The sequence below is a fragment of the Felis catus genome, chromosome D2 (genome assembly GCF_018350175.1).
Source record: "Felis catus isolate Fca126 chromosome D2, F.catus_Fca126_mat1.0, whole genome shotgun sequence".
In the NCBI taxonomy this organism is placed as follows: domain Eukaryota; kingdom Metazoa; phylum Chordata; class Mammalia; order Carnivora; family Felidae; genus Felis; species Felis catus.
This window is the reverse complement of record NC_058378.1, coordinates 53,874,335-53,896,193: the sequence shown is the minus strand read 5'-3', so window position 1 is coordinate 53,896,193 and position 21,859 is coordinate 53,874,335. Positions and strand designations below refer to the sequence as shown.

General features: G+C 40.3%; 1 protein-coding gene and 1 long non-coding RNA gene across 4 annotated transcripts in view; one reads left to right on the top strand and one right to left on the bottom strand.

The window, feature by feature from the left end:
- The window catches only part of LOC123380858, a 194,410-nt gene that overhangs the window by 65,536 nt on the left and 107,015 nt on the right, over positions 1–21,859 (top strand). The window contains exons 1-2 of one of the 2 annotated variants that reach the window (XR_006587183.1): positions 13,683–13,817; positions 17,447–17,505. This is a non-coding gene — a long non-coding RNA (uncharacterized LOC123380858). Of the gene's footprint in view, positions 1–13,682; positions 13,818–17,446; positions 17,506–21,859 lie in introns of those variants that run through there. The other variant, XR_006587182.1, reaches the window with a different exon arrangement.
- Positions 10,697–20,959, bottom strand: SLC35G1 (solute carrier family 35 member G1). 2 transcript variants are annotated; one of them, XM_019813559.3, is made up of 3 exons: positions 20,691–20,959; positions 15,775–15,883; positions 10,697–13,780 (listed from the first exon to the last, which is right to left on the bottom strand). In XM_019813559.3, exons 1-3 carry the CDS (start codon positions 20,866–20,868, stop codon positions 13,042–13,044), a joined length of 1,026 nt encoding a protein of 341 aa, XP_019669118.2. In that variant the 5' UTR covers positions 20,869–20,959; the 3' UTR covers positions 10,697–13,041. The 2 variants fall into 2 exon arrangements, with proteins under 2 accessions (XP_019669118.2, XP_003994273.2); XM_003994224.5 differs by having other exon boundaries at positions 15,775–15,955; positions 20,691–20,958.

Below are 21,859 nucleotides of genomic sequence, written 5' to 3'. Positions count from 1 at the left end.
TGACTATTAGATGGCTACTGTGTTTTCTTAAAAAGAAGACACATGTTTAGATATAGGAGTTTGTTTGTCCCTCCAGCTCCATATCCTTTAAACACTAGAGGTCACTTTGTGTTTTCTAAAACAATGTCTGACTCTAGCGACATCTACTGGTAAAATTGAACTCTAAACCAAGGGCGTCCTGAGCCTAAAGCCTCTAAGGTATTTTGAGAATTCTTTTTTCACCTAAAGTGTAGTCCAGGCACATGTCCAAATCAACATACTGTGGTAATGAGAACTACTAATCCACTTCATTAAAGTCACTTTCCTGGAAGTGATTTCTGAATTTTAAAAGCTTTTCTGTTTGAAATACTATTGCTATCTTTGCTGAAAAATCATAGCACAGGCTCCTGGGCAGCCTTTGACAGGACCGCTGGAAAGGGGTGTGATGTTTGACTTAATGTATCAACTTGGCTAAACTGTCATGCCCAGTTGTTTGGTCAAACACTGTATGGATGTTGGTGTGAAGATATTTTTAAGATGTGATTAACATTTAAATCAATAGACTTTGAGTAAACAAAAGTATCATCCATAATGTGGAAGGGCCTCACCGAATCAGTTGAAGATCTTGGCAGCAAAGATTTAGGTTTCCCAGAGAAGAAGGAATTCTCCTTAAGATTGCAACCTAGAAAATGTGTCTAAAATTTCAGCCTGCTCCCCTGAGGAATTCAGACTCAGGACAACATCAACATCAATTCTTACCTAAATTTTTCAGCCTGCCAGCCTGCTCTATATATTTTAGACTTGCCAGTCCCCACAACTGCAGGAACCAATTCCTTAAAATAATTCTCTCTCTTAAGATTTTTATATATATCTCCTATTGGTTTGTTTCTCTGGAGAACCTTGAGTGATGCAAGGCCTAAATGGCATCATGTCTGTAACTTACACTCGAATAGTCACTCTTGGGGAACTTGGGTGAAAGGCTATGGGAATTTGTACAATTCTTGCAATGCTTTTGTAATTCTGTAATTTATGTCAAAATAAAAAAGATTAAAAAAAAAACAATGCTTACTTGAAAACCAGTTTAGAACATGGCTTTTTTACATTTATCATGTAACATAGCTGAAATACTGGACCCTCCCAAAGTGATTAAACAGGAAGAAGGCAGTACTATTTTAATAGTAATTCAACCAGAAGGGAAAACTTTAAAATTGGAAAATAGATTTTAATTAATCTTTATTTTGGTGGAGAAACTATTGCATCATTGTTCAGTATTCAATTGCCAGTGTGAAAAACGGGGTAAAAACACTTGAAGGATTGAGGAAAGAATGGTAGTTCAAGAAGAAACAGGTGCCAGGATTTATCTAGAGGGGAGGAGAGGAGAGTTTAAGGAAGGTTTCATTTAAGTTGATTTAATTGGAAGAAATTTGAGCATATTTGTGTGCTAAGGGCATGGAGCTAAGGTAGAGGGAGTAGTTAAAACCATAACAAGGAGAAGCAAAATCCAGTATGTATGAGACAACGAGAGATGAAGGAATCTTAACTGGTGATTTTTTAAATTTTATATACCACTAAATTAAAATAATAATAATATAACTGGAGGACCAATATAAGGTTGTCAACTTCTATACTTGCCAAGTGTAGACATTAAAAAAAAAAAAAAGGACCACAAACAATGGCCATCCAAACAATGGCCATCCACTATTACCATCATTTCCTACATAAAAGGTATTTAAATTCTAAATGTGGAAAAGGTATAATGTAAGCATGTGCTAAATTTAGCATGATGTTCTCATTTCATTGAAGCCTGTTTATATGGACTCTAGATTTTGGGGCTAGTCTGAGCTGAGCACGTATAAGCAGGTGTGACTGCCCTGGTTGCCCGCATGGATCCTGCCACAACGGGAGATTCTCGAAGCACACCTTGGATGGTTGCACATTCCTGTCTCCTCTGTTGTGACTTTGGCTCTTCCTCTAACTTGCTTCCAAGTTGACCGAGGTGACCACCAACTCCAGGCTCCTCTTCCCACGGGTAACCTTACAGTTGAGACCTGTGGTACCTACTTCCACTCACTTTATTGAAAATGCATGTTTATCTGCCAAGGTTATGACTGTTTTATATCATCAACTCTGCCCTTTGTTAATGTTCAAACTCAACTATCTCTTTCTGATTAGTGTAGCATTCGTTTTGTTTTCACCTTGTTTACTTCCTCCCCTTTGCTTCTCATATACTTTTTGGGGGGTGGGGAAACTGATGAGCACCTTGTTTCTGCTTCTTTCATTTGCCTTCCCAGAGAATGGCTGGTTTGTTGCACATCTTACTGGTGATATTAGTGTTCCTCTGAGCTTTTGTTTAGGCCCTGCCCTGCTTCACAACCTTTGGGGTAAAGTCCAAACCAAGTCCACTCCTTGTATCTGTAAAGAGAAAGCATGAGATCAATTGGAAAGTGGGTCAGGGGCACCTGGGCGGCTCAGTGAGTTAATATCCTGACTCTTGATTTCAGCTCAGGTCATGATCCCAGGGTCTTGGGCTCTGCACTGAACATGGAGCCTATTTAAGATTCTCTCTCTCTCTCTCTCTCTCTCTCTCTCTCTCTTTCCACCCCCTCCCCCACTCACACACTTTCTCTCAAATAATAAAAAAAAAAATTTTTTTTAAAGAAAGTGCTTTGGGTCAAATAGACCTGTGTGTGCCTGCTCCATCCTCTGTCCTTTGCTGGCTGCGTGACTTTAGACAAGTCTTTTAAACATTCTGAGTCTTATCTTATCTGTAAACTAGGGAAAAGAACATCAATCTCATAAAGTTATTCCAAGGAAGAACTGAGAGGAATATGTAATAGCTTTGACATGTGCCGGCACATGGCAGGGCTACAGAAGGGGTGGCTGTTATTATAACCCTCCTTTACTCCCAGCACTTTCCAGAACTGGGCTGTCAAACATGGTAACTACTAGCAGCATATGTCCATTGAGCATCTGAAATGTGCTGGTCTCAGCTGAGATGTGCTGACACTATAAAATATACAAAATATACAAAATATTCAAAATATACAAATATATACAAAATATTCAAAGGCTTTGTTTGACAAAAAGAATGTATAATATCTCACTAATATTTTTATATTGCTTACATGTTGAAATGATAGTATTTTGGATATATTGGGTTAAATCAAATATATTGTCAAAAATTAATTTCACCTATTTCTTTTTATTGTTTAATAAGTCCATCAGAAATTTCAGAATTTTATATTGTCTAAACAAAGGTTTCTATGACAAAATACCATTGACTGGGTGGCTTAAACAACTGATGCTTATTTCTCACAGTTCTGGAAGCTAAGAAATCCATGATCAAGGTGCTGGCAGAGCACTGTCCAGAGTGGAGACAGAGAGAGGCTCTGGTCTCTTCCTATTCTTATAAGGACACTAATCCCATTATAGGGACCCTATCTTCATGACCTCATCTAAACCCAATTACCTCCCAAAGGCCTCCTTCTTAATACCATCACACTGGGGGTTAAGGCTTCAACATAAATTTTGGAAGGACAGTCCTTAACACATATGTAGCTTGCATTACATTTCTACTGAATAGCACTGTTGTAGAATCTTGATTTTTGTCTGTGAAATAGAAAAGACTGACAAACTATTGTCTAGGATCTTTCTTTAGAAATCACTCCTGGATATGATTCCCTTGCCCACTTGATATCCCTGTTGAGGATGTTATGTTGTCTTTATTGCTTATTTGGCCTTAAGCATCTGCTTTGTATTGTTAATTGTTTTTTTCATGTTCATAGAAGATCAAAGATAGCATGTAATGAGATAGAGTGGCATCACCTGGAAAAGATTGGTCAGACACCCCATCAGATCCCCAAAGGGAGGCACCACCTCAGTGAAATTATTACAGTTCAGGGCTGAGTCATGAAGGAATGAGAATCTGGTTGGTCAGCATATATGTAGGAAATACTGTGTACTTGGTATTTTGGGTACAAGTAATAGAAACTGATTCTACTTTAGTTTTGAATAGGGGATTAATTGGAATGGTAGTAGTGAGCTCACAGATTTGACAAAAGAGCTGGACAACTCTTAGCAGCCAGCACCCAAGGCCCACCTCACTGGGCACTGCAGGCAGACAACACAAGCTATGTGGCTTCTGCTCTTGTGAGTCTGCTCAGTGTTCAGATGATCAGGAGAGAGAAACTTGACTTTGTTGCATTCAGGTCATGGGCCCACCCACTCCTTAGGCCATTGGCGGTGGGAGTCTGTATTGCCAGATCCACTAGAAGTATATGGGATTAGGTTTAGGTGGCTCTCTGAAGGGATGGTGTTTTGGCAGAGACAATGTTATGTGTTCACCAAATGCTGTTTTCTTTTCCTCTTCCTGGAATCAAATGAAAACCTCATTGCCTACCTTCCTTTTAAGCTAGATTAAGGTCAATAAAATGTAAATGGAAGTAATATTCTGCATATGCAAGTCTATATGGTCATAAAATCTGCAACAAGCTTGGAGGATACATGTTTAAGAGGCTAGGACTTTAGGATGGAAGGAGCCTGGAAGCCTGAGTCACCACTTAAAGGAGAGACTATAGAGAGCTTATAACTTACAACTTAATCAGACTGTGATATAATTAAGAAATAAAACTTTATTGGTACATCTCTGAGATTTGGGGATTGTTATGTTAGCTAGCATAATTACTCTGAGTAATACAGGATTATTATCTTAGAAGAAAGGGGATAAAGAACACTGGGAACGCAATACATCTCTCTGGAAGAGTCACAACAACCAAGTACATGGAGACTGATATGTGGAACAATGCCAATTTTACTATTATACAATAAGAATATAATAGTTTAGGGAACCAAGAGCTTAATCTTTTGCACATTCCATTATCTTCTTCATTTAGAGTATATGAGAAGCCAAACTATAATTGCACAGACACTGATAACATGGAAATACACAGAGTAAGGAGTGTGATTTATAGTTTTCAGTAGTATGAGGACCTGACTTCTTAATCATTGGTCGTGTTTCTTAAAATGGACCTGAAGAATCTCTTGGGTTACACTGCAGTGTGCCAGAGAGCACATAAAACCCGGGATTTTTTTTTTAAACATGGCTTTAGACCTAGGGTGAGCAGAATTGTGGAGTCCAGAGTGTAAGCTTGGAGTTTGACAGACCAAGGTTTTAAGATCCAAGTTCTGACACTTATTAGCAAGTAGAAAAGTCACTTGGCAGTTAACTGCACAAAAAGCAATTAGGACAGTGGCTGATACATGAAGGACACAATAAAGATCAGTGGTTATTGTGTTGTGATTATAGCTCCAGATTGTGGCAATGCCTCTGTGATTATGCCTCTAGACTCTACTTATGAATGCTAGGAGTACTTTAGAGAGAAAAACTGGGAACTCACTATCTTGGTGCACCACATCTCTACAATGGGAACGTGCCTGACACAACCACACTCCTTTCCTGCTCCCAAGGCTGGCCAACCCTTCTTATAATTGGTACATTGAACCCTTAGAAATGTTCTTAGCACATCTAGGGAAGTTATGGCTAAATGTGGCTGGCCCAGAATTCAATTCTGTATATTTAGGTGACCTTGCATAGCTTTGTTCTTCCTTGGTTTGTGACCTCAGGAGGCTGTCTCATTTCAAGGTTCTTGTTGTAGCCCATGTGTACTGATTATGCAGTGTGTGTATGTCATGTTCACATCTAGTTTTGACCATTTTGAGAATGATATTTGACAATATTTGATATTTGATGTTTCCCTGCATTGATTGTGATTGTATATGGCCACTGCTCAATAAATACTGATTAACAAGATGAAAGAAATAAAGCTAAAGTATAAGGAGTATTGTCATCTTCTATTCTTTCACATCCAGCTCTTGCTACACCAGCAAGAAGGAGAGAGGAAGAGGGCATACATACCTTCAAATCCTAAAGTCAAGAAACAATCTTTTCACTACAGTGACAAATACCAAGTGACTCCCTATCGTGCATTCTACCCCAGCTAAGGAGGTGACATGGGGTATTGAAAAGTCGAGTCTTAGTGGTCAGGCAGATGTAGGGTAGGAGCCAGCTTCATCATTTACTAGTGAGGGTACTAGAATTTATTAGGTAGGTGACCCTGTTCAACCTCTGCAAACTTCAGTTTCCTATTCAATTCATCTCCCATGTTTGGCAAGGACTGAATGAGACAATGATCAAGAAGCTCCTGGCCTGGATGGGACATATTCAGTCAATGTTATTTTCCTTTCCAAGTAAAAATGGTTTTGGTGCTGTGGAAAGGCAAATGTTTGGCTCAGGGCTGGGCAATGCTTCTGGGATCTTGGAGAATATATTTCTATTAAAAAGCTGAAATTCAGGTTTTCCTTTTGCATTTTCTTCAGTCATGGAACATGTGGGCATTTAAGTCCGATTTGTGGGCTGGATGAGGTCAGTGATGGTGAGCCAGGGTGATGGCGGTAAACATTTCTCTATGTATGTATATATGTATATCTCTCTTTTACCCCTCTCTTTCTTTTCTCCCTTCCTCTCTGTCAAGTCTTCTTCTTGGTTTTGTTCCATCAGTTTATTATTTATTTATTTATTTATTTATTTATTTATTTATTTATTTTTGACAAGGTTACAACGTTCAAAATGTAAAAGGTATAAAAGGGAATTTAGTGAAAAATCTCCTTCCTACCCTGTCTTTCAGCTATCAAATTCTTCTCCCTCCAGGCAACCAATGTCATCAGTTCCTTGTGTATCCTCTTGGAATATTCTGTTTACCTTCTTTTTATATAAATTAATACCTACTATGCTGTACTGCTATCTGAATCTTGCTTTTTCACTTAATAATCTTAAAGATTATGGGGCACCTGGGTGGCTCAGTCGGTTAAGCAGCCGACTTTGGCTCAGGTCATGATCTCACACTGTAAGTTCGAGCCCCGCATTGGACTCTGTTATGACAGCTCGGAGCCTGGAGCCTGCTTCCGATTCTGTGTCTCCCTCTCTCTCTGCTCCTCCCCTGCTCATACTCTGTCTCTCTCAAAAATAAACAAACATTAAAAAAATTTAATAATCTTGAAGATTATTCCACATTCATGTGTGGAAAGCTCCCTTGCTCTTCCTTAGTTTAGTTTTATTGTATTATATTTTATTTTATGTATGTATTATAAGGCCCAAGGGCAGGCGACCCCAAATATACCACTTTGGCATATTGAGTATTTTCAGTAATAGTTATTTAAGAGATGGCCTGTGCAAGAAGGACATTCAAACCCTCTTCTGTCCCCCTGAAAGCAGGAACTAAATATCCCATATGAAAGATACCCTCCTAGTACCAAGAAGTAGAGGTATCTTTATCACCAGAGATAGGAAATTTAGAGCCAAAAAGACTTGTTACTTTTTACTAATTTACTATCCCAGCCCAAATACTGTTTAGAATTCCTTAGTAACTGAAGCTCCCAAAGTTTTCTTTGTCCTGTCAATTCCTCATAGATTTATTGTCTCTATTTCTTTTCTTTTTTTTTTTTTTTTCCAACGTTTATTTATTTTTGGGACAGAAAGAGACAGAGCATGAATGGGGGAGGAGCAGAGAGAGAGGGAGACACAGAATCGGAAACAGGCTCCAGGCTCTGAGCCATCAGCCCAGAGCCTGACGCGGGGCTGGAACTCACGGACCGCGAGATCGTCACCTGGCTGAAGTCGGACGCTTAACCGACTGCGCCACCCAGGCGCCCCTGTCTCTATTTCTAAAAAGTATAAAAAATTCCTGCCTTGGTTATTTCTTTAGGTCTGTTTCATTATTGGGCCTCTGTGCACATGTAATAAAACTTTGTGGGTTTTTTCCTTCTGTTAATCTGTCTTATGTAAGCTTAATTATTAGTCCAGCTAGAAGAAACTTGGACAGAGGAAATTTCTTCCTCCCTTTCAGTACCAGAGTTTATTTAACCCATTATCAATACCATTATTTATTTAACATCAGACTTTCTTTCTTTGTTTCTTTTTTCTTTCTTTGTTTCTTTGTTTCTTTCTCTTTTTCTTTCTTTCTTTCTCTCTTTCTTTCTTATCTTGCTATTACAAGTAATGTTGCAATGAGTAAACTTTTACATGTTATTTTGCAATAAGCAAATATATCTATAAGATAAATTCCTGAAATAGAATTTCTGGGTGAAAAAGTATATTCATTTGTAAATTGATAGATGCTGCCAAATTGTCCTTCATAGAGGTTGTACCAATGTACCTAATTACCTGCAAAGTATCAAAGTCTTCTGACTTTTTAAAAATGCACATATGAAGGAACTAAAACACATACATAGGAAGTATCAGAGACAACTTGATATGATCCTATGAGCATAGGCAAATTGGATTGCTTATTGTTCCTTTCTTTGCTCTCTCTCGGGTAGATAATTTGGATCTCTTATATAGATTAAAGTTGTTTAACTCACAATTCTAAAATGGGACATCACATTAAAGATGCTTCTAATTTACAAACTGTTATTTAGCTGCATTTCAAACTATCAGAACCTCATGAATAAGTTGGTAGATTTGGTGGTTGGCTTACTCATTGTTTTTTAAAGTTTCAATTTTGATAACTCTATGTTAATTCTGCAGCTTGGGAACTTTTTGGTCTTGTACTGCTTTACTTTCCTAAACATTATTGAGAACTCCAAAGAGCTTCTGTTATGTGAGTTATATATGAGAGATATTTACCATATTTGAAAGCAAAACTGAAAAAAGTTGAAATATTTATTTAAATGACTCCATTATGTTAACATAAATCATATTCTTATGAAAAATAAATATTTAGAAAACTAGTGAGAAGAATAGCATTGTTTTATATTGTTGCAAATCTGGCTTGATAGATGATAGCTGGCATGGTACCTGGTGCAACCCAGTGGAACATTTTCTATGGACTGGACTTCTATGATGCAACATTTCCTGCCCTGCCTTGACAATAGACATGTCTTCTCCTTACCCCTTTCTATAAAGCTCCACCCCAATTTCTAGGAAATGATATAGGCAACACCAAGTTTCACGAGCTCTCTATGAATTGGTTTTCCAAGTCCAGCTCCAAACCTAGCATTCCAATAGGCTAAAACTTGGATGGGTCTTTGTGGATCACAAAGTTCCTATGAGGGCATCTTACAGAATTCTAAGTGAATATAATAGCTGTATTAGACTTCATATAAGACACCAAAGGGACTATATGATGGCGTGCTTGGGGTAGTGTCCAGGCTTCATGTGCCCAACCTACACCCCAAGAATCAAATTCTAATGACCAGTACTGAACATGGCTCCATACACCTACATTAGAAGTCAACACGTTACATAAAGACATCTGGCTCTCTTACCACTAGATTACTGTCAAGAGACTAATTGTGCTAACTGAGTGAATAGATAAGGAGCTAAAAGAGCCATGCTAAATATAGAGTAGTGCATGGGAAACACATAGAAAATCAGGCTCATTCCCCAGCCAGAGCCAAGTGTAATTCTCGCAGAGGATCAGAACTAAAGCCAGAACTGGAAAGGTAGCAACACTATGCGTAAGATAAAGACTGGTGACCCTTGGCCACCTACGTGGGCAGGTCAGCCAGGCAATTGAGAACTGTCCAACAGTAGGATTATATGCTGGCAGGAGGGAGTCAAATGAGGTTTGAAATCCATTAGACTGTTCCTACAGTTCCTAGTGAAACTGCTCAGAAGTAAGGACCCTGAGCTGGGCATCATTTTGAAGAGAAGGGGAGACAATATTCAACTCTATGGTGTTAAGAACAGTTTGATACTGTTTTTATTCCCCTTTATGGTTTCCAAGTCCTCCAACTGCACTGCTTTGTAACATGGGCTGGACAAGTAATGATATTCTATTTAGCAAATGAGGCAAACAGGCTGAGTACATTACATGCCTGGCTCAGCTAGAAAATGATATGGCCACACTCCTATTCCAGTGCTTTATCCACTCTTTCAAAGTGGGCTAGTGTGGGCGGGAGAAGCTGGAGGCAGTGGAAGAAACAAAAGCTCAAGCTGAACTGTTGGAGGCTAAGAGGGTTTAGAGGACAAAGAGAAGGCAAAGGAAGCAGGGGAGACACAGGAAGGAATCCCTTGGCAAATGTGGGAGTTGATGGGGATATGGATCAGAGTATCAACTCACGTTGGGACACGCAGAATCAGGTTGGAAAAGTGGGAATAGGGCTAAATAATTTGAATGAGATGTGGTATGCAATACAGCATCATTGTGGTTTTATGAGAACCAAAGTAGCAATGAAAGCAGGGCTTTAGGAAGGTCACAGTCCGGCAGTGAGACAAGGATCTGGGTGGAAGAGTCAAGAAGTGGGTAACTCATTAGGATACTGTTGTAATTCAGCTTGAGATTATTGATGGTGGACTAAAATGGTAGCAGTGGAAATGGTGACAAAAGAGTGAATCCACAAGACAATAAGACAGACACTCCAGGACTTGGTAACAGATTAGCTATGGGAACAAAAAGTATGGAATTTGAAGCTGCTCCAAGCTCTGGGTCTAGAACAATGAAGGTCTCCCTGGAACAGAAGATTAGGACCTTTATTTTAGAGATACTAGATTTGATGTGACTGTATCAGAGGGACAAACAAACAGTTTGAAACTTGTGATTATATCACAGCTGAATGACCAGGGTCAATATCCTTTATAAAATGAATTTTGAAGCACATGGATGAAAAAGGAAATGTTAGATTAGCGAGCACATTTGCTATAACCATAAAAACCAAAATATAGCCTTCTTTCATATTAACTTTATTAGTACTTATAAAATAAAAACAATTTATGAAAATATTTTCAGGATATAGAAACTACAGTCTTTGCAAAATACACACGCCTATAATTGTTACAATACATACATATCCTTGTATATACCTCAGACATTATAAAAGTGTTTAAGAATGACACCCTGTAAAAGTTGAGAGAAGAAACATTTTCTCCAACCTTGGCCATATATTGTGACATTCAAGTACTTAAACCACACTTCTGAAATAAAACACATCTCTAGTGTACAGGCTGAAAGGGATTTAACTCTCAAAGTCCCATAAGTTGTTTTATTGTGCAAGGTAAAGAACCAAGAGAGGGTTCCCTGAGTTAATTTACCTTAGGTAACTCAAGCAGTGGTTTACTTTCTATACTTTATCATGGAAATAAGGGAGAAGGCCATGGGAACCCATCTCGGGCAGATCCTCCTCCCCAGTAATCCTATCTGTGCAGCATGGCTCCTCCTCCAAGAGGATTTCTAACCTTTGAGCTCTAAAATGCTGATTCTGTAACTATTTGCAAGATAATGCTCCTGCAACTCTAAATTCCAACACTGTGGATGAGGCTAAAGTTATAATGATAGCATGATTCCCCAAAGTAGACTTCATTTAAGATTTGTCAGGTGGAAAGCATTTAGGAAGATCAGCAAGCCAAAAATTCCCTCTTGGAACTATTGGAAAAGATCCTTTCTCACCAAGGCATAAACCTCAGAAGCCAAGTTCTTTCTTTCTTTGGAAGAATTGTGATGAAGGGGAGAGAAAGAGCCTATAATCTTTCAGATATGCAGGCTTAAGATAGTAACAGATGCTAGGTTGGACAGTAAGAGTTGGAGACCATTATAGCCTCACCAATAAAGCATTCATTATGATAATCATTCCCATGTACTCTCTACTTTCCAATTAACCTTCCAAGCTTTCCTAAATATTACATTCTCTCTTTAACTGCAGAGTATTGGCTGATGAAGTTCCAGATATAAAATGTTTGAATTCATGATGTTAGTATCATGGGGCAGCATTGATATTTAATACCATAGTGATATACTAAAATTTAACAGTGATTTTTTTTTTATTATCCAAGACACTCTATTATTCAAGACACTACAGAAGTCAATCAACCATGGATTCACAGGTCTTTACATTTAACATATAACATGAAGCATTATTACATATAATTCCATAAGGGGAAAAGACTATAAAAATAAGTTTAATAAGATTACTGCATTTTAAAAAGTTGTTTTAAAAAAATATATGCCAACGTCCTCTAAATATTTGGTGTAGAGAGGGTAAGGGAGGTATCTATTAGGATGAACCATAATGAACTCTGGTTTTTGTAAGTTAAAAAGGTAAAATCTTGGCAATTTCATATGGTTCAACCTAATAAAATCCTGAGAAAATTGTATTTGGCATCACACTATAAATTCAAAAAGAATTTATAGAAAATCACATTTCTAGTGAGGGGGAAATACTTCAGGATGGAAATGTGCACACTGGTTTTGCCAAGATTTCTCTCTTGCGGCTTAAAGACCTGAAATCTCAGAAAGTTAAGAAAAACGTAGTGCAGTTTCACACACACACACACAAACCAAAACCAGAGGACAATTAAAATTACAGAATGATAGCTACAGTTGTGAATGCCACCAAAACAGAAAACTTCTAGCCAAACCTGGTGATTAAAAACTTTTTAAACTTTACATATAAAAATTCTGGCATCAAAATGAAAAGGCACTCATGTGTGTTAAAAGAATAACCATGTATAAAAGCCTTGAAAATAAGGCTAATTCATTTGTATTATTAACACCATTAAGTAGGCACCTTTTCCAAGTTTCAGCTTTGGCCTCCTAAATGGAATTAGGTTTCAAATGAATTACCAACCTAATCTAATCATAGCAGCATTATTATCAATAAGTTTCTTAGCTTTTACACTGCTAAAAGAACATCTAAAGTTTCCTCCCCACCTATATCCCCTCAGTACCAAAAATACACTTTAAAAAATTACATTTGTACCAGAGTCATAAAACATTTTGCAGTTTTTCTTCAACTAAAGACCTGATCTCCTACCATCACCACCCCAACAACAGCAAGTAAGAAACCAAACCAAAACCAAAACATAATTGAGAAAAAAGTAATTGCTAGACCACACTGGCTAACTCTTAGCTAATTAAAGACATAGCATATTCAAAAATGGTACTTTAATTGTGAAATTTATTAAATATAATCAGTGAAGGAAATGCAGGCTTTCCAGGCGTGTGCGTGCGCGGTGTGTCCGCACTGAGGGATGATGCCCAGAAAAACCAAGAACGCACTTCTGCCACAGCCTCATTTGGAGCTCTGGCACCATTTCCGAATGGCCGCGCCGGTACTACTGGCTACAACGCACAGGGCCCCGCCCACCGTCCACCACGTGGGCATATCGTTAAAGAAAATAATCTGGAAGATGAAAGCAAAGACCACATCCATCGTCCTCATTATTGCCACTGGGCCTGCTTTTTCTATTTGGAGGGCCTTCGTGAGAAACACCTGACCCCCCAAACCAAACAGGCCGATGAGGATGAGAAACAGCCTGTCCAACCCGCAGTATGGCAGACTCCACTCCCCTATGATGAAGAGGACGATGACGCTCTCTAGGAGGCCGAGTACGACATAATACCAAATGCTCAGAAAGTAGTCCACGGACTTCCCCATCTTTCTGATGATGACCATGGTCACGGCGGCAAAGACAGCGTGCGCCACTGCTGCGAACGTGCCCTTCAGGTGAACAGAGTAGCTCTCGTCCGTGCCCGCAGCGCTGGCTCCGAACAGAAACGGGGGCCTCACGATGAGGATCACGCCGGTGATCGTGAAGGCGGTGAAGAGGGCATCCCAGGGGCTGTACTTCTCCTTGAGAAATATCCAAGCAAATATGGACGTGAACACTGGAGAACTAAACGTGATGACGGTGGCGTCGGCCAGGGACGTCGCCTGGAAAGCGTAGTACAAAAGGATCATGGCGGTGGAGCCCAGGACTCCTCTGAGGAGGAGGAAAATGCGTTGACCCTTGGGGCCTATGAATCCGGTTCTGTAAATTCAAATGAAAGAGCGCACATTAAACCACGGTGGTATTTTTTAAATTGCAGTTCTTAATTAGATGTTATTTTTACAGTCCTAACTGGCAAAAAATAAGGAAATAGTAAGTGAATTTTAAGGCCCATAACTGAATGTTATACACGTTCAAAAAAATGGTTTCTACGTATAGCTAAAGCATGTACGTGTTCACAGTATAAGCAAAATCAATAAAAGAGAACTCCATAAATAGTATAATTACAATTCAACAAATATAACTTGTCCCATGTTTATACATGCTTACAAAAAAGACAAAAGGAAATGTTCATCGTGGTTGAACCTTAATAAGTGGTCTCCTAGGTGATTTTTCTTTATTTTCCCCAAATTTTCTACAATGACAATGTATGATTTTTATGATAAATACAATTTCAAGATTAAGCTGCCCTATACAAGAAAACTTGGTCGTGGCTAGTATGCATTGCCAATCTTACGAGTTTTTCTATAAAAGCTGAGGCAATGCTAAAGTGTAATTTAGCCACTGGATGTCAGACTACTTTTCATTATTCTCTGCAAGAAGAGTTAAGATACACTGAAAAAGAACAAGTAGCATTTGGATAAGTATAACAACTGATACTCAATTTTTTTTTTTAATTAATACTTACCAAGCAGAATGCTGGGTACATTTCAGGCTAGGTGCAGCTTGCTGACCTGTGCCAGCACTGAACATCTTTAGGGTAGCCTATAAGCCTGACATGAGGACCCACATTTCATTTAGAAACGAAACTGTGGTCACCTTTGACTCATACTTTGAGAAGCTAAGAGTCTTCCATGACAATGAAACATAAAATAGGTCAAAACAGATTGGTGCTAAGGATTTCAAAAATTCTTCTAGTGCCTTCCCCTGCCAATTGTTCTGTTGCAAAATGGGGAAGATAATTGTGTTAGCACCAGTTGCCACCCTTGAAAATTTCTGAACTCTCACCATCATTTCCTAAAATACTGTGACTTGCCCACACTTCTACAGGAATTTCTGACAATATTAATCTTAGTAGCTTTTCACCATTTTTCACCAGATCTTCAGGATACGGGGTGAAACTATTCTAAATGAATCTGTACTATGTTATAGATACAAGGAGAATTTGGGGGCAAGTGACTGAAACTTTTAGTTTAGGGTTTAAGCATTTTTGCCCAAAGAAAGAGCCAGACAGCCACCAGGAACCAAAGTGGCCTATCCTCCAAGGGTTCTAAGTACACAGGGATGTGTAGAAGGCATAATTTTAATCTGGGAAAGGGTGGGGAGGGTGTTCTATATGGAAGGGGAAGAGGCATTGGGTAGGGAGGGAACAGTAAGGATGGGGAAAAAAGACAGTTTTCATATACTGTTAGATTCTACACAAGTGCTCTGATCTATAATTAATTTTATTTGGCCCTTGCCACCAAGGTGCAGGGTAGAGGACAAAGATTATCATTCCCTCCAGTTCATAGATGAGGACACTATAAACATGAAAGTATTTTAAAAGGTCTTGTTCAAGACTACCTTTTCCCTTTCCCACATCACCCTAGGGGCAAGACCTGATATTATTACTTTAACCTTCTGTCTGCCCTGGTAACAGAGCAGTCCATTCTACTGAAAGAAACTTGATATTAGGAGACACCACCACTTCCTCTCATTTACTTTTTTCTTCTAAATACTAGTTATGCAGAGGGAAAGAAGGGAGGGTGGTACAAGATGGAGGAATTGTACAAGGAAAGCTTTGTTCTCAAAATGAGGAGTGGAGAATAACTGAATCTACTCCCCCCCCCCCTTCTTGGGTATGTGGTTTGTGCTTATGAGAGCATCTTTTGTAGGTGAATCCTTATGACTTTTTATTAATCAGAGCCAAACAATGTAGTAACTGGTAAATCTATGGGAGGGATAAAGCAGACACTGTAGAATAAATAATTTAAGCAGGTCAAAAGATTTACATACATTTGTTAATACCTTCCACTTCGCAGGTAAGAAATACTTACTTTCTGTATATTAAGCAAGGGATAACGACTAGCATTTGGAACACACATCGGAATGCACTAATTTCTACAGCATGGACGTCTTGCACTTTTTTAACAAATAAAGAGCCCACTGAGAAAAGGAAGGCAGATAATAATGTATAAAACAAGCCAAGTCCAGGACAGCGTGCTTTCTTCTTGGCTTCTGAAAAAGATTAAGTTCTGGTTAGTCCTTGCTTCCAAGTGTATGTTTTAATATTTTCACTTAGGAATTGAGAAAAATGGAACAGTGTTAATGGCTAACAGGCTACAAATACTGTCTCCTAAGCATATCCATTCTCTGGACCTGAACCATTTTCCCCACCAAGAATGAGGAATCACTGATGTAGGCAACAATTTAAACCCATAATTTTTAAATGCAGTTTTACCCTATAAAATGGATTTCCTTTGGCTCACTGAAGAATCATTACTCACTTATAAGTCAAAAGTAAAAAAGCTTGCCAAGACAGTGAGAGAAATCTTTAAGAAACGCTTGTCAAGATGGCTGGAGAAAAATGCTTCCAAGTGATACTTTATATCATCTCACTGGTGAACCTGGCTTTATGAAGAAAGTGTTTTTTTTCTAGACAACAGTTTACAGCTGTGTCCTATGGCTACTTGTTGATTATCTTACTTCTCCCAGTAGCCTGTGAACCCTTCCAGGCTGGGACCTCAGCTGTCTTGTTTGTGCCTGCCCCATGGAAGACCCCGATTAAATATTTGCTAAATGAAAGTATGAGCACTCCATAAAAAGATGCACAGTCTAACACCACTGGTAACAGCCTAATCTGGGAAAGCTGTTTTGTTATTTTGAACCATTAATCAAATCTTTTACTTTTCATGGTTTTACAACTTATCTTCCATTTAGAGCATAAACTCTTTGAGGACAGAGGGTAGGTCTACCCCTCTGACCTCAAAGTGCTTTAAAATAAAATTTTTAAAAAATTACAACTGCCATTTAATACCAACTTCTGGGCTTGATCTGAACCAAGAAACTTCTGCTTTCTCTAGGGCATCAAGTATTCAATCCATTAGTGACTATGAGCATTCAACTTTTGTTTAGCTACTTCTGTCTTAGTTACCGAACACAGGACTAAAATCTGTTTTCAATCTCATACTCACCCCAAACCCATCATTCAGAGGGGAGCAAAATGGGACAGGGTAAGCAGAGAACTCCCTAAAAGACAGGTGACAAACTGGGGAACGTATTAGTATTTTTTTCTGTATTGAAACTAATACAAAACAAGAAAAGAATATGAAGGAAATGCTACTGGCCCTCATCAGTTAAGAACATAGCAAAATGGAAAGGTGTGTGGGTACTTGCAATTTCTAGTAAAACTAGGATTATCATTCCAATCTAGGAATTTATAATGTGTTACTTGGCTAGAGAACAGTTTTGCATAATAATGTTTTTAAAAAATGTCCTTCTCTGATAAATGCAAACACCCAGTAATACATTTCAATATCCTCATGTTAGCTGAATACCTTTGCCCACAAGTGACAGACACTTTGTGACTCAGGACCAAAGTATGATGGTGCACAATCTTTGTGTGTGTCTTTGTGACTCAGGACAAAGTATGATGGTGCACTGTACAGCCTGACCTTTGTAGTAAGAGATACCATTGTGATCAGAGGCCTTTACCTCTTCCTGTTCCAGGTGCACAGTCGAAGAGAATCATTTGGAGCTACCAGTCATCATGTCACAGATTATGTATTGTAAGTACCAGAATCCTCCACATTCTGTTCAACACCTATGTGGCTCAGATACCACAGAAACAAACTGCACATACTTACTCAGCCCATGAGAAGGAAACTTTAGACGACTTCCAAGTTAAGCACCACAAAATACACGTCTTGGCTGTGGTCAGCCTCAGTGTTCAGCTTCTGAAATTTCAGGGTTCAGGTCCAAATAAAATAGTTTTTCTTAAAAGAAACCCAACCCATGCATAGAACCAACACCCTCACACAGAACAGAACAGGAAGATCAAGGACAGAAAACATCTCCCTGGTCTGTATTTCAAGGATCTTCCCCAACCTAAACTTTTAAATTTTTCTCCAAAAAATTTTAACTTAACATGATATTTTAACTGTTTTATTTATTTATTTATTTATTTTTAACTCTTTTAAAACTCAATTTTATACCCCTGGTTCTGATTATCTTGTCTCTTAAAACACTCACATATTTTCTTGCCTACAAACACCCTATGACCCATGATTGCTGACTGCAACAGGGCAGTTGTTACAAGGCCTGGCTGAACTTGATTATTTCTTATGAGGGTGAGGCTTGGTTCTACTCATGCAGACCTCTCTTACTGAATAATAATTTCCATTCTGCCAAGGGAGATGAACAAGAGGGTAGCATCATCCAAAGATGCATTTGTTTATGTACTGTGCTTCTATGATCATATTCCACTACAAGCATAGCTAAATAATTCAAATTAAGTGGCCACGGTGTACTTTCTTGAGTTAGAAGAAAACTGAAAAGTTGCTCAGTTTCTCTATCCTTTAAAGTGGTGATTCACAACCCTGGCTGGGAATCAGAATCAACTGAGTAATTTTTTAAACTTCAGTTCCCGAGCCCCACCCCAGACCCACTGCTACAGGATCTCTGCGACTGTAAAAGCCCTGCCAGCTACAGAACCACTGCTACACTAGAGAACTCCCTCCAGGGGCGTGTGAGGCACACATCTAAGACAGTTTCTTGCTTCAGGCTAAGATCCACACTGTCCCTCAAGAAAATAAATAGACATCTTAGGATAGCTGTATGCTGTCTGTGAAGGTTATCCAAGAATGTAGAAAAATGGGTAACAGTTTCAACCTGAACTTGAAAATGAGCTTTCTTGAGATAACCAGTTGGATCAAGCAGTTAAAGTGATACTGTCACAAAGTTCAATGACAACAAACAGTACAGTGGTTTAAAATGTTTCTACGGCAGTCCTGTTTTCAGAATATTATCTGGTCACCTTACAATAACTATTACTAAGTCTCACTGTTAGCAATTTTCTTTGAAGTTAAAAGACGCCACAAGATTCTTAGGTGCAGTCACTTATAATGTTTATCATTTTGCCATGTGCTGCCTGAGGGTACAGTATTCCTCTTTGGTTTACAAACAGCAGAAACATTTAAGAGTTTACAAGGACTGACTCAGCATTCCACCAAAATGACATTCAACCATAATAACTGATAAGGTGAGAAATTCACCTCTTTACAAGCTACACATCTGGTCTACACAGCTTGGAGTAGCCCCTTCTCTGGAGGCACCAGCCCATGCATAAATAATCAGAAGTCTGATCATTTTGGGGGCGCCTGGGTGGCTCAGTCGGTTGAGCATCCAGCTCTTGATTTCGGCTCAGGTCATGATCCCAGGGTCGTGGGATCGAGCCCTGTGTGTGGCTCTGCACTGAGCATGGGGCCTGCTTGGGCTTCTTCCCCTCTCTCCTTCTCCCTCTGCCTCTCTCCCCTCTCTTCCCTGCGTGCTCTCTCTAAAATTATTTAAAAAAAATTTTTTTTTTAATTAAAAAAAAAAGAAGTCTGACCATTGTTAGCATTTAGGACAAAAATGGAGCAAGAATCATCTGGGTTTCATCTCTCTAAATTAGGGGAAAGTTCCTAATAGGGAGAAGGGGGAATGGGGTGGGGATAAGAGGCATAGAAATCAGGGTCACACTTAGAGGAGGCCACCCAGAGGATGAGATGGTGCAGGCTGTGTAACTTTGTCTTCAAGGGAGATCTACCTATTTCCTCTGTTTCCAGGAAAATGACCTAGGTGGGTGGTGGAGTTAAGGAGGAATGTGCTTAAAGTAGCACTGTGGTCAGTAGAAAAGGCCTAGCCTGGGACTCTGGCATGATGGGATCCTTAACTTTGGTGCTGCAGGGACTTGTGCCATGTCTCACCCACACATGACAGATCTAGGGAGAAACAAAGCAACCCCCACCGCCAAGCCCTCACCTTCCTGGGCTTCACTTCCCTCATTTGTGGAAAGAAGAGGTTGAACAAGATCAAGGTGTTTTTACAAAGGGTCTCTGGCTTTGGACACAGGTCTGTGAACCTCTTAACAATGTATATAAGATTGTGCCTCTGCCTTGTTTAGGATTAGTTGCCAAGAAAGTCCTCCTATATTTTAGGTATACAATACAGTGGTTCAAATTTTTAAAAACAGAAAAAAAAGAATATATTACAAAATATTCATTATATTAACAATGGACATTTGGTTTAGTTCAGTGAGTTGTTATGAATAAAGATATTGTAAAAATTAACAACAACAAAAAAGTCCTCCTAACCCCAAAAGCTTAAGAACCTGTGGTCCCACTCAACTCTACCTTCCCAAGATTCTAAGACTGAGGCAAACATTTTCTAGGCTCTATGCTTTCCAACTTCCTCTTCAGGGAACACGGCTTCCTACTGTGATCAGTGTTCACGGTTAGCTCTCCACCCCCAACCTCACCTGTCTGCGGGATGGCCTCTCTTACTGACCCCCCAGCCTCACTCACCTGAGGGATGGCCTCTCTTACTGACCCCCCCAACCTCACCAGCCTAAGGGATGGCCTCTCTGACTGCCCCCCAACCTCCAGCAGGGCGCACGGAACTGCAAACTGACTCCGCGGTAGTGCCTGCAACACTTTAATTACAGGAACAGTTTCAGAATCCCAAAAGGGTTCCAAACACAATCAGAAACTTTCCTGGTCTTCGCGCCCGCGGGGACGAAAGGGGCTTCTGCTTTGCAGACCCCCAGGTGAGGGCTCGAGGGTTTTCCCCGAGCTCTGGGCAAGGTAGGGATGGGGGCGCGGTCCTCGCTGCGCCCCCGGCCCAGAGTTGCGGGGACCCTAGTCCATTGGCACCCGCACCCCCTCCACCCAACCCCAGAGGCGAAACCCGCGCCGGGTCTGCACCCCACACTCACCCTGCGACGCACCCGAGCCGCACAGCGAGTTGCCGCACACCCAGCACCTGCAGGGGCCGGGCGTCCCCGCTGCCTCCGCCGCCGCCGGCTCCTCACTGGCGCCCTGCGGCGCGTCGTCCGTCAGCGGTAGCCCGGGCTCTGGCACCTCCGCCGCCCCGGCACTGTCCACGGGCCGCATCGCGCGGCCAGCGCTCTCCCCAGCGCCGCGGCGACTAGCGCGGGGAGTAGCGGCTCCGCTGCCCGGCTCTTCCGGCCGGCAGCGGCGGCGGCGGGGCGCATGCGCGCGCGGCCCTCCTCCCCTTGCTGGGGACCGCGCTTGTCCTCCGCTGCCCTCTTACCTTCAGCTCCTGGAGCCTCCTGCGCAGGGGAGGTCGGCCACCTCTCTGGGCTGCGGCGGTGCACACAGCTGGACCAAAGGCGTCCACCCCTCTGCTGCAGTCTAGCTAAACTGGCCAGCAGCTTGGAGTCATCCTTCCCCAGGCTCAGTGGACCCTTTTCTGTCGTTGCAGAGAGAGCGACGCCCAAGGGTCTTGTGGCCTTCTTTTGGGGCGGGTCATCGGAGGTTAGGAGAGTATATATTTATTTATTTATTGGCGTGGCGCCGCATTCAGCCCCTCTGGTATACCCTGGAGACCTTGCCAAACACTGTGCCTTTGTCTCCTTGCCAGTTATCCAAGGAAGGTAGAATTTTAGGTTAAAAAAAAAAAAAAAAAAAAAAAAAAAAAAAGGAGTAGCACATAACCACAGGGAAAATATATTTGTAAGACTGGGACAGAACCCTTATGTTCTTTGTAACAGTAGACATTCATTATTGATCTTTTTTTTTTCTTTTCTCTTTTTCTGTTGTTGTTAACTGAAACATACTAATTTGGTTAGATATAAGATTACAATAATCTGACATAATTGCACCCCGTAAAGTAAACAATGTATGTCATCTGGCCCCAGGGTCCCTCGGATTCACTAATAGGCTCTTTATGTTTAAGTAATTCATCTTTCATCTCTGCTTGCTTTAAATGTGAAAGGACAGTGTCTGGGCAAGGATGAACCTGTCTAAACTATTCTAGGCCCAAGTGCAAGCAAATTACCAACCAAGAGAGTAAAGTTTGTCTTTACTCAGATATTTGCACGAAGTGATTGACAACTGAAAAACATTGGACTTGAAGTCAGGA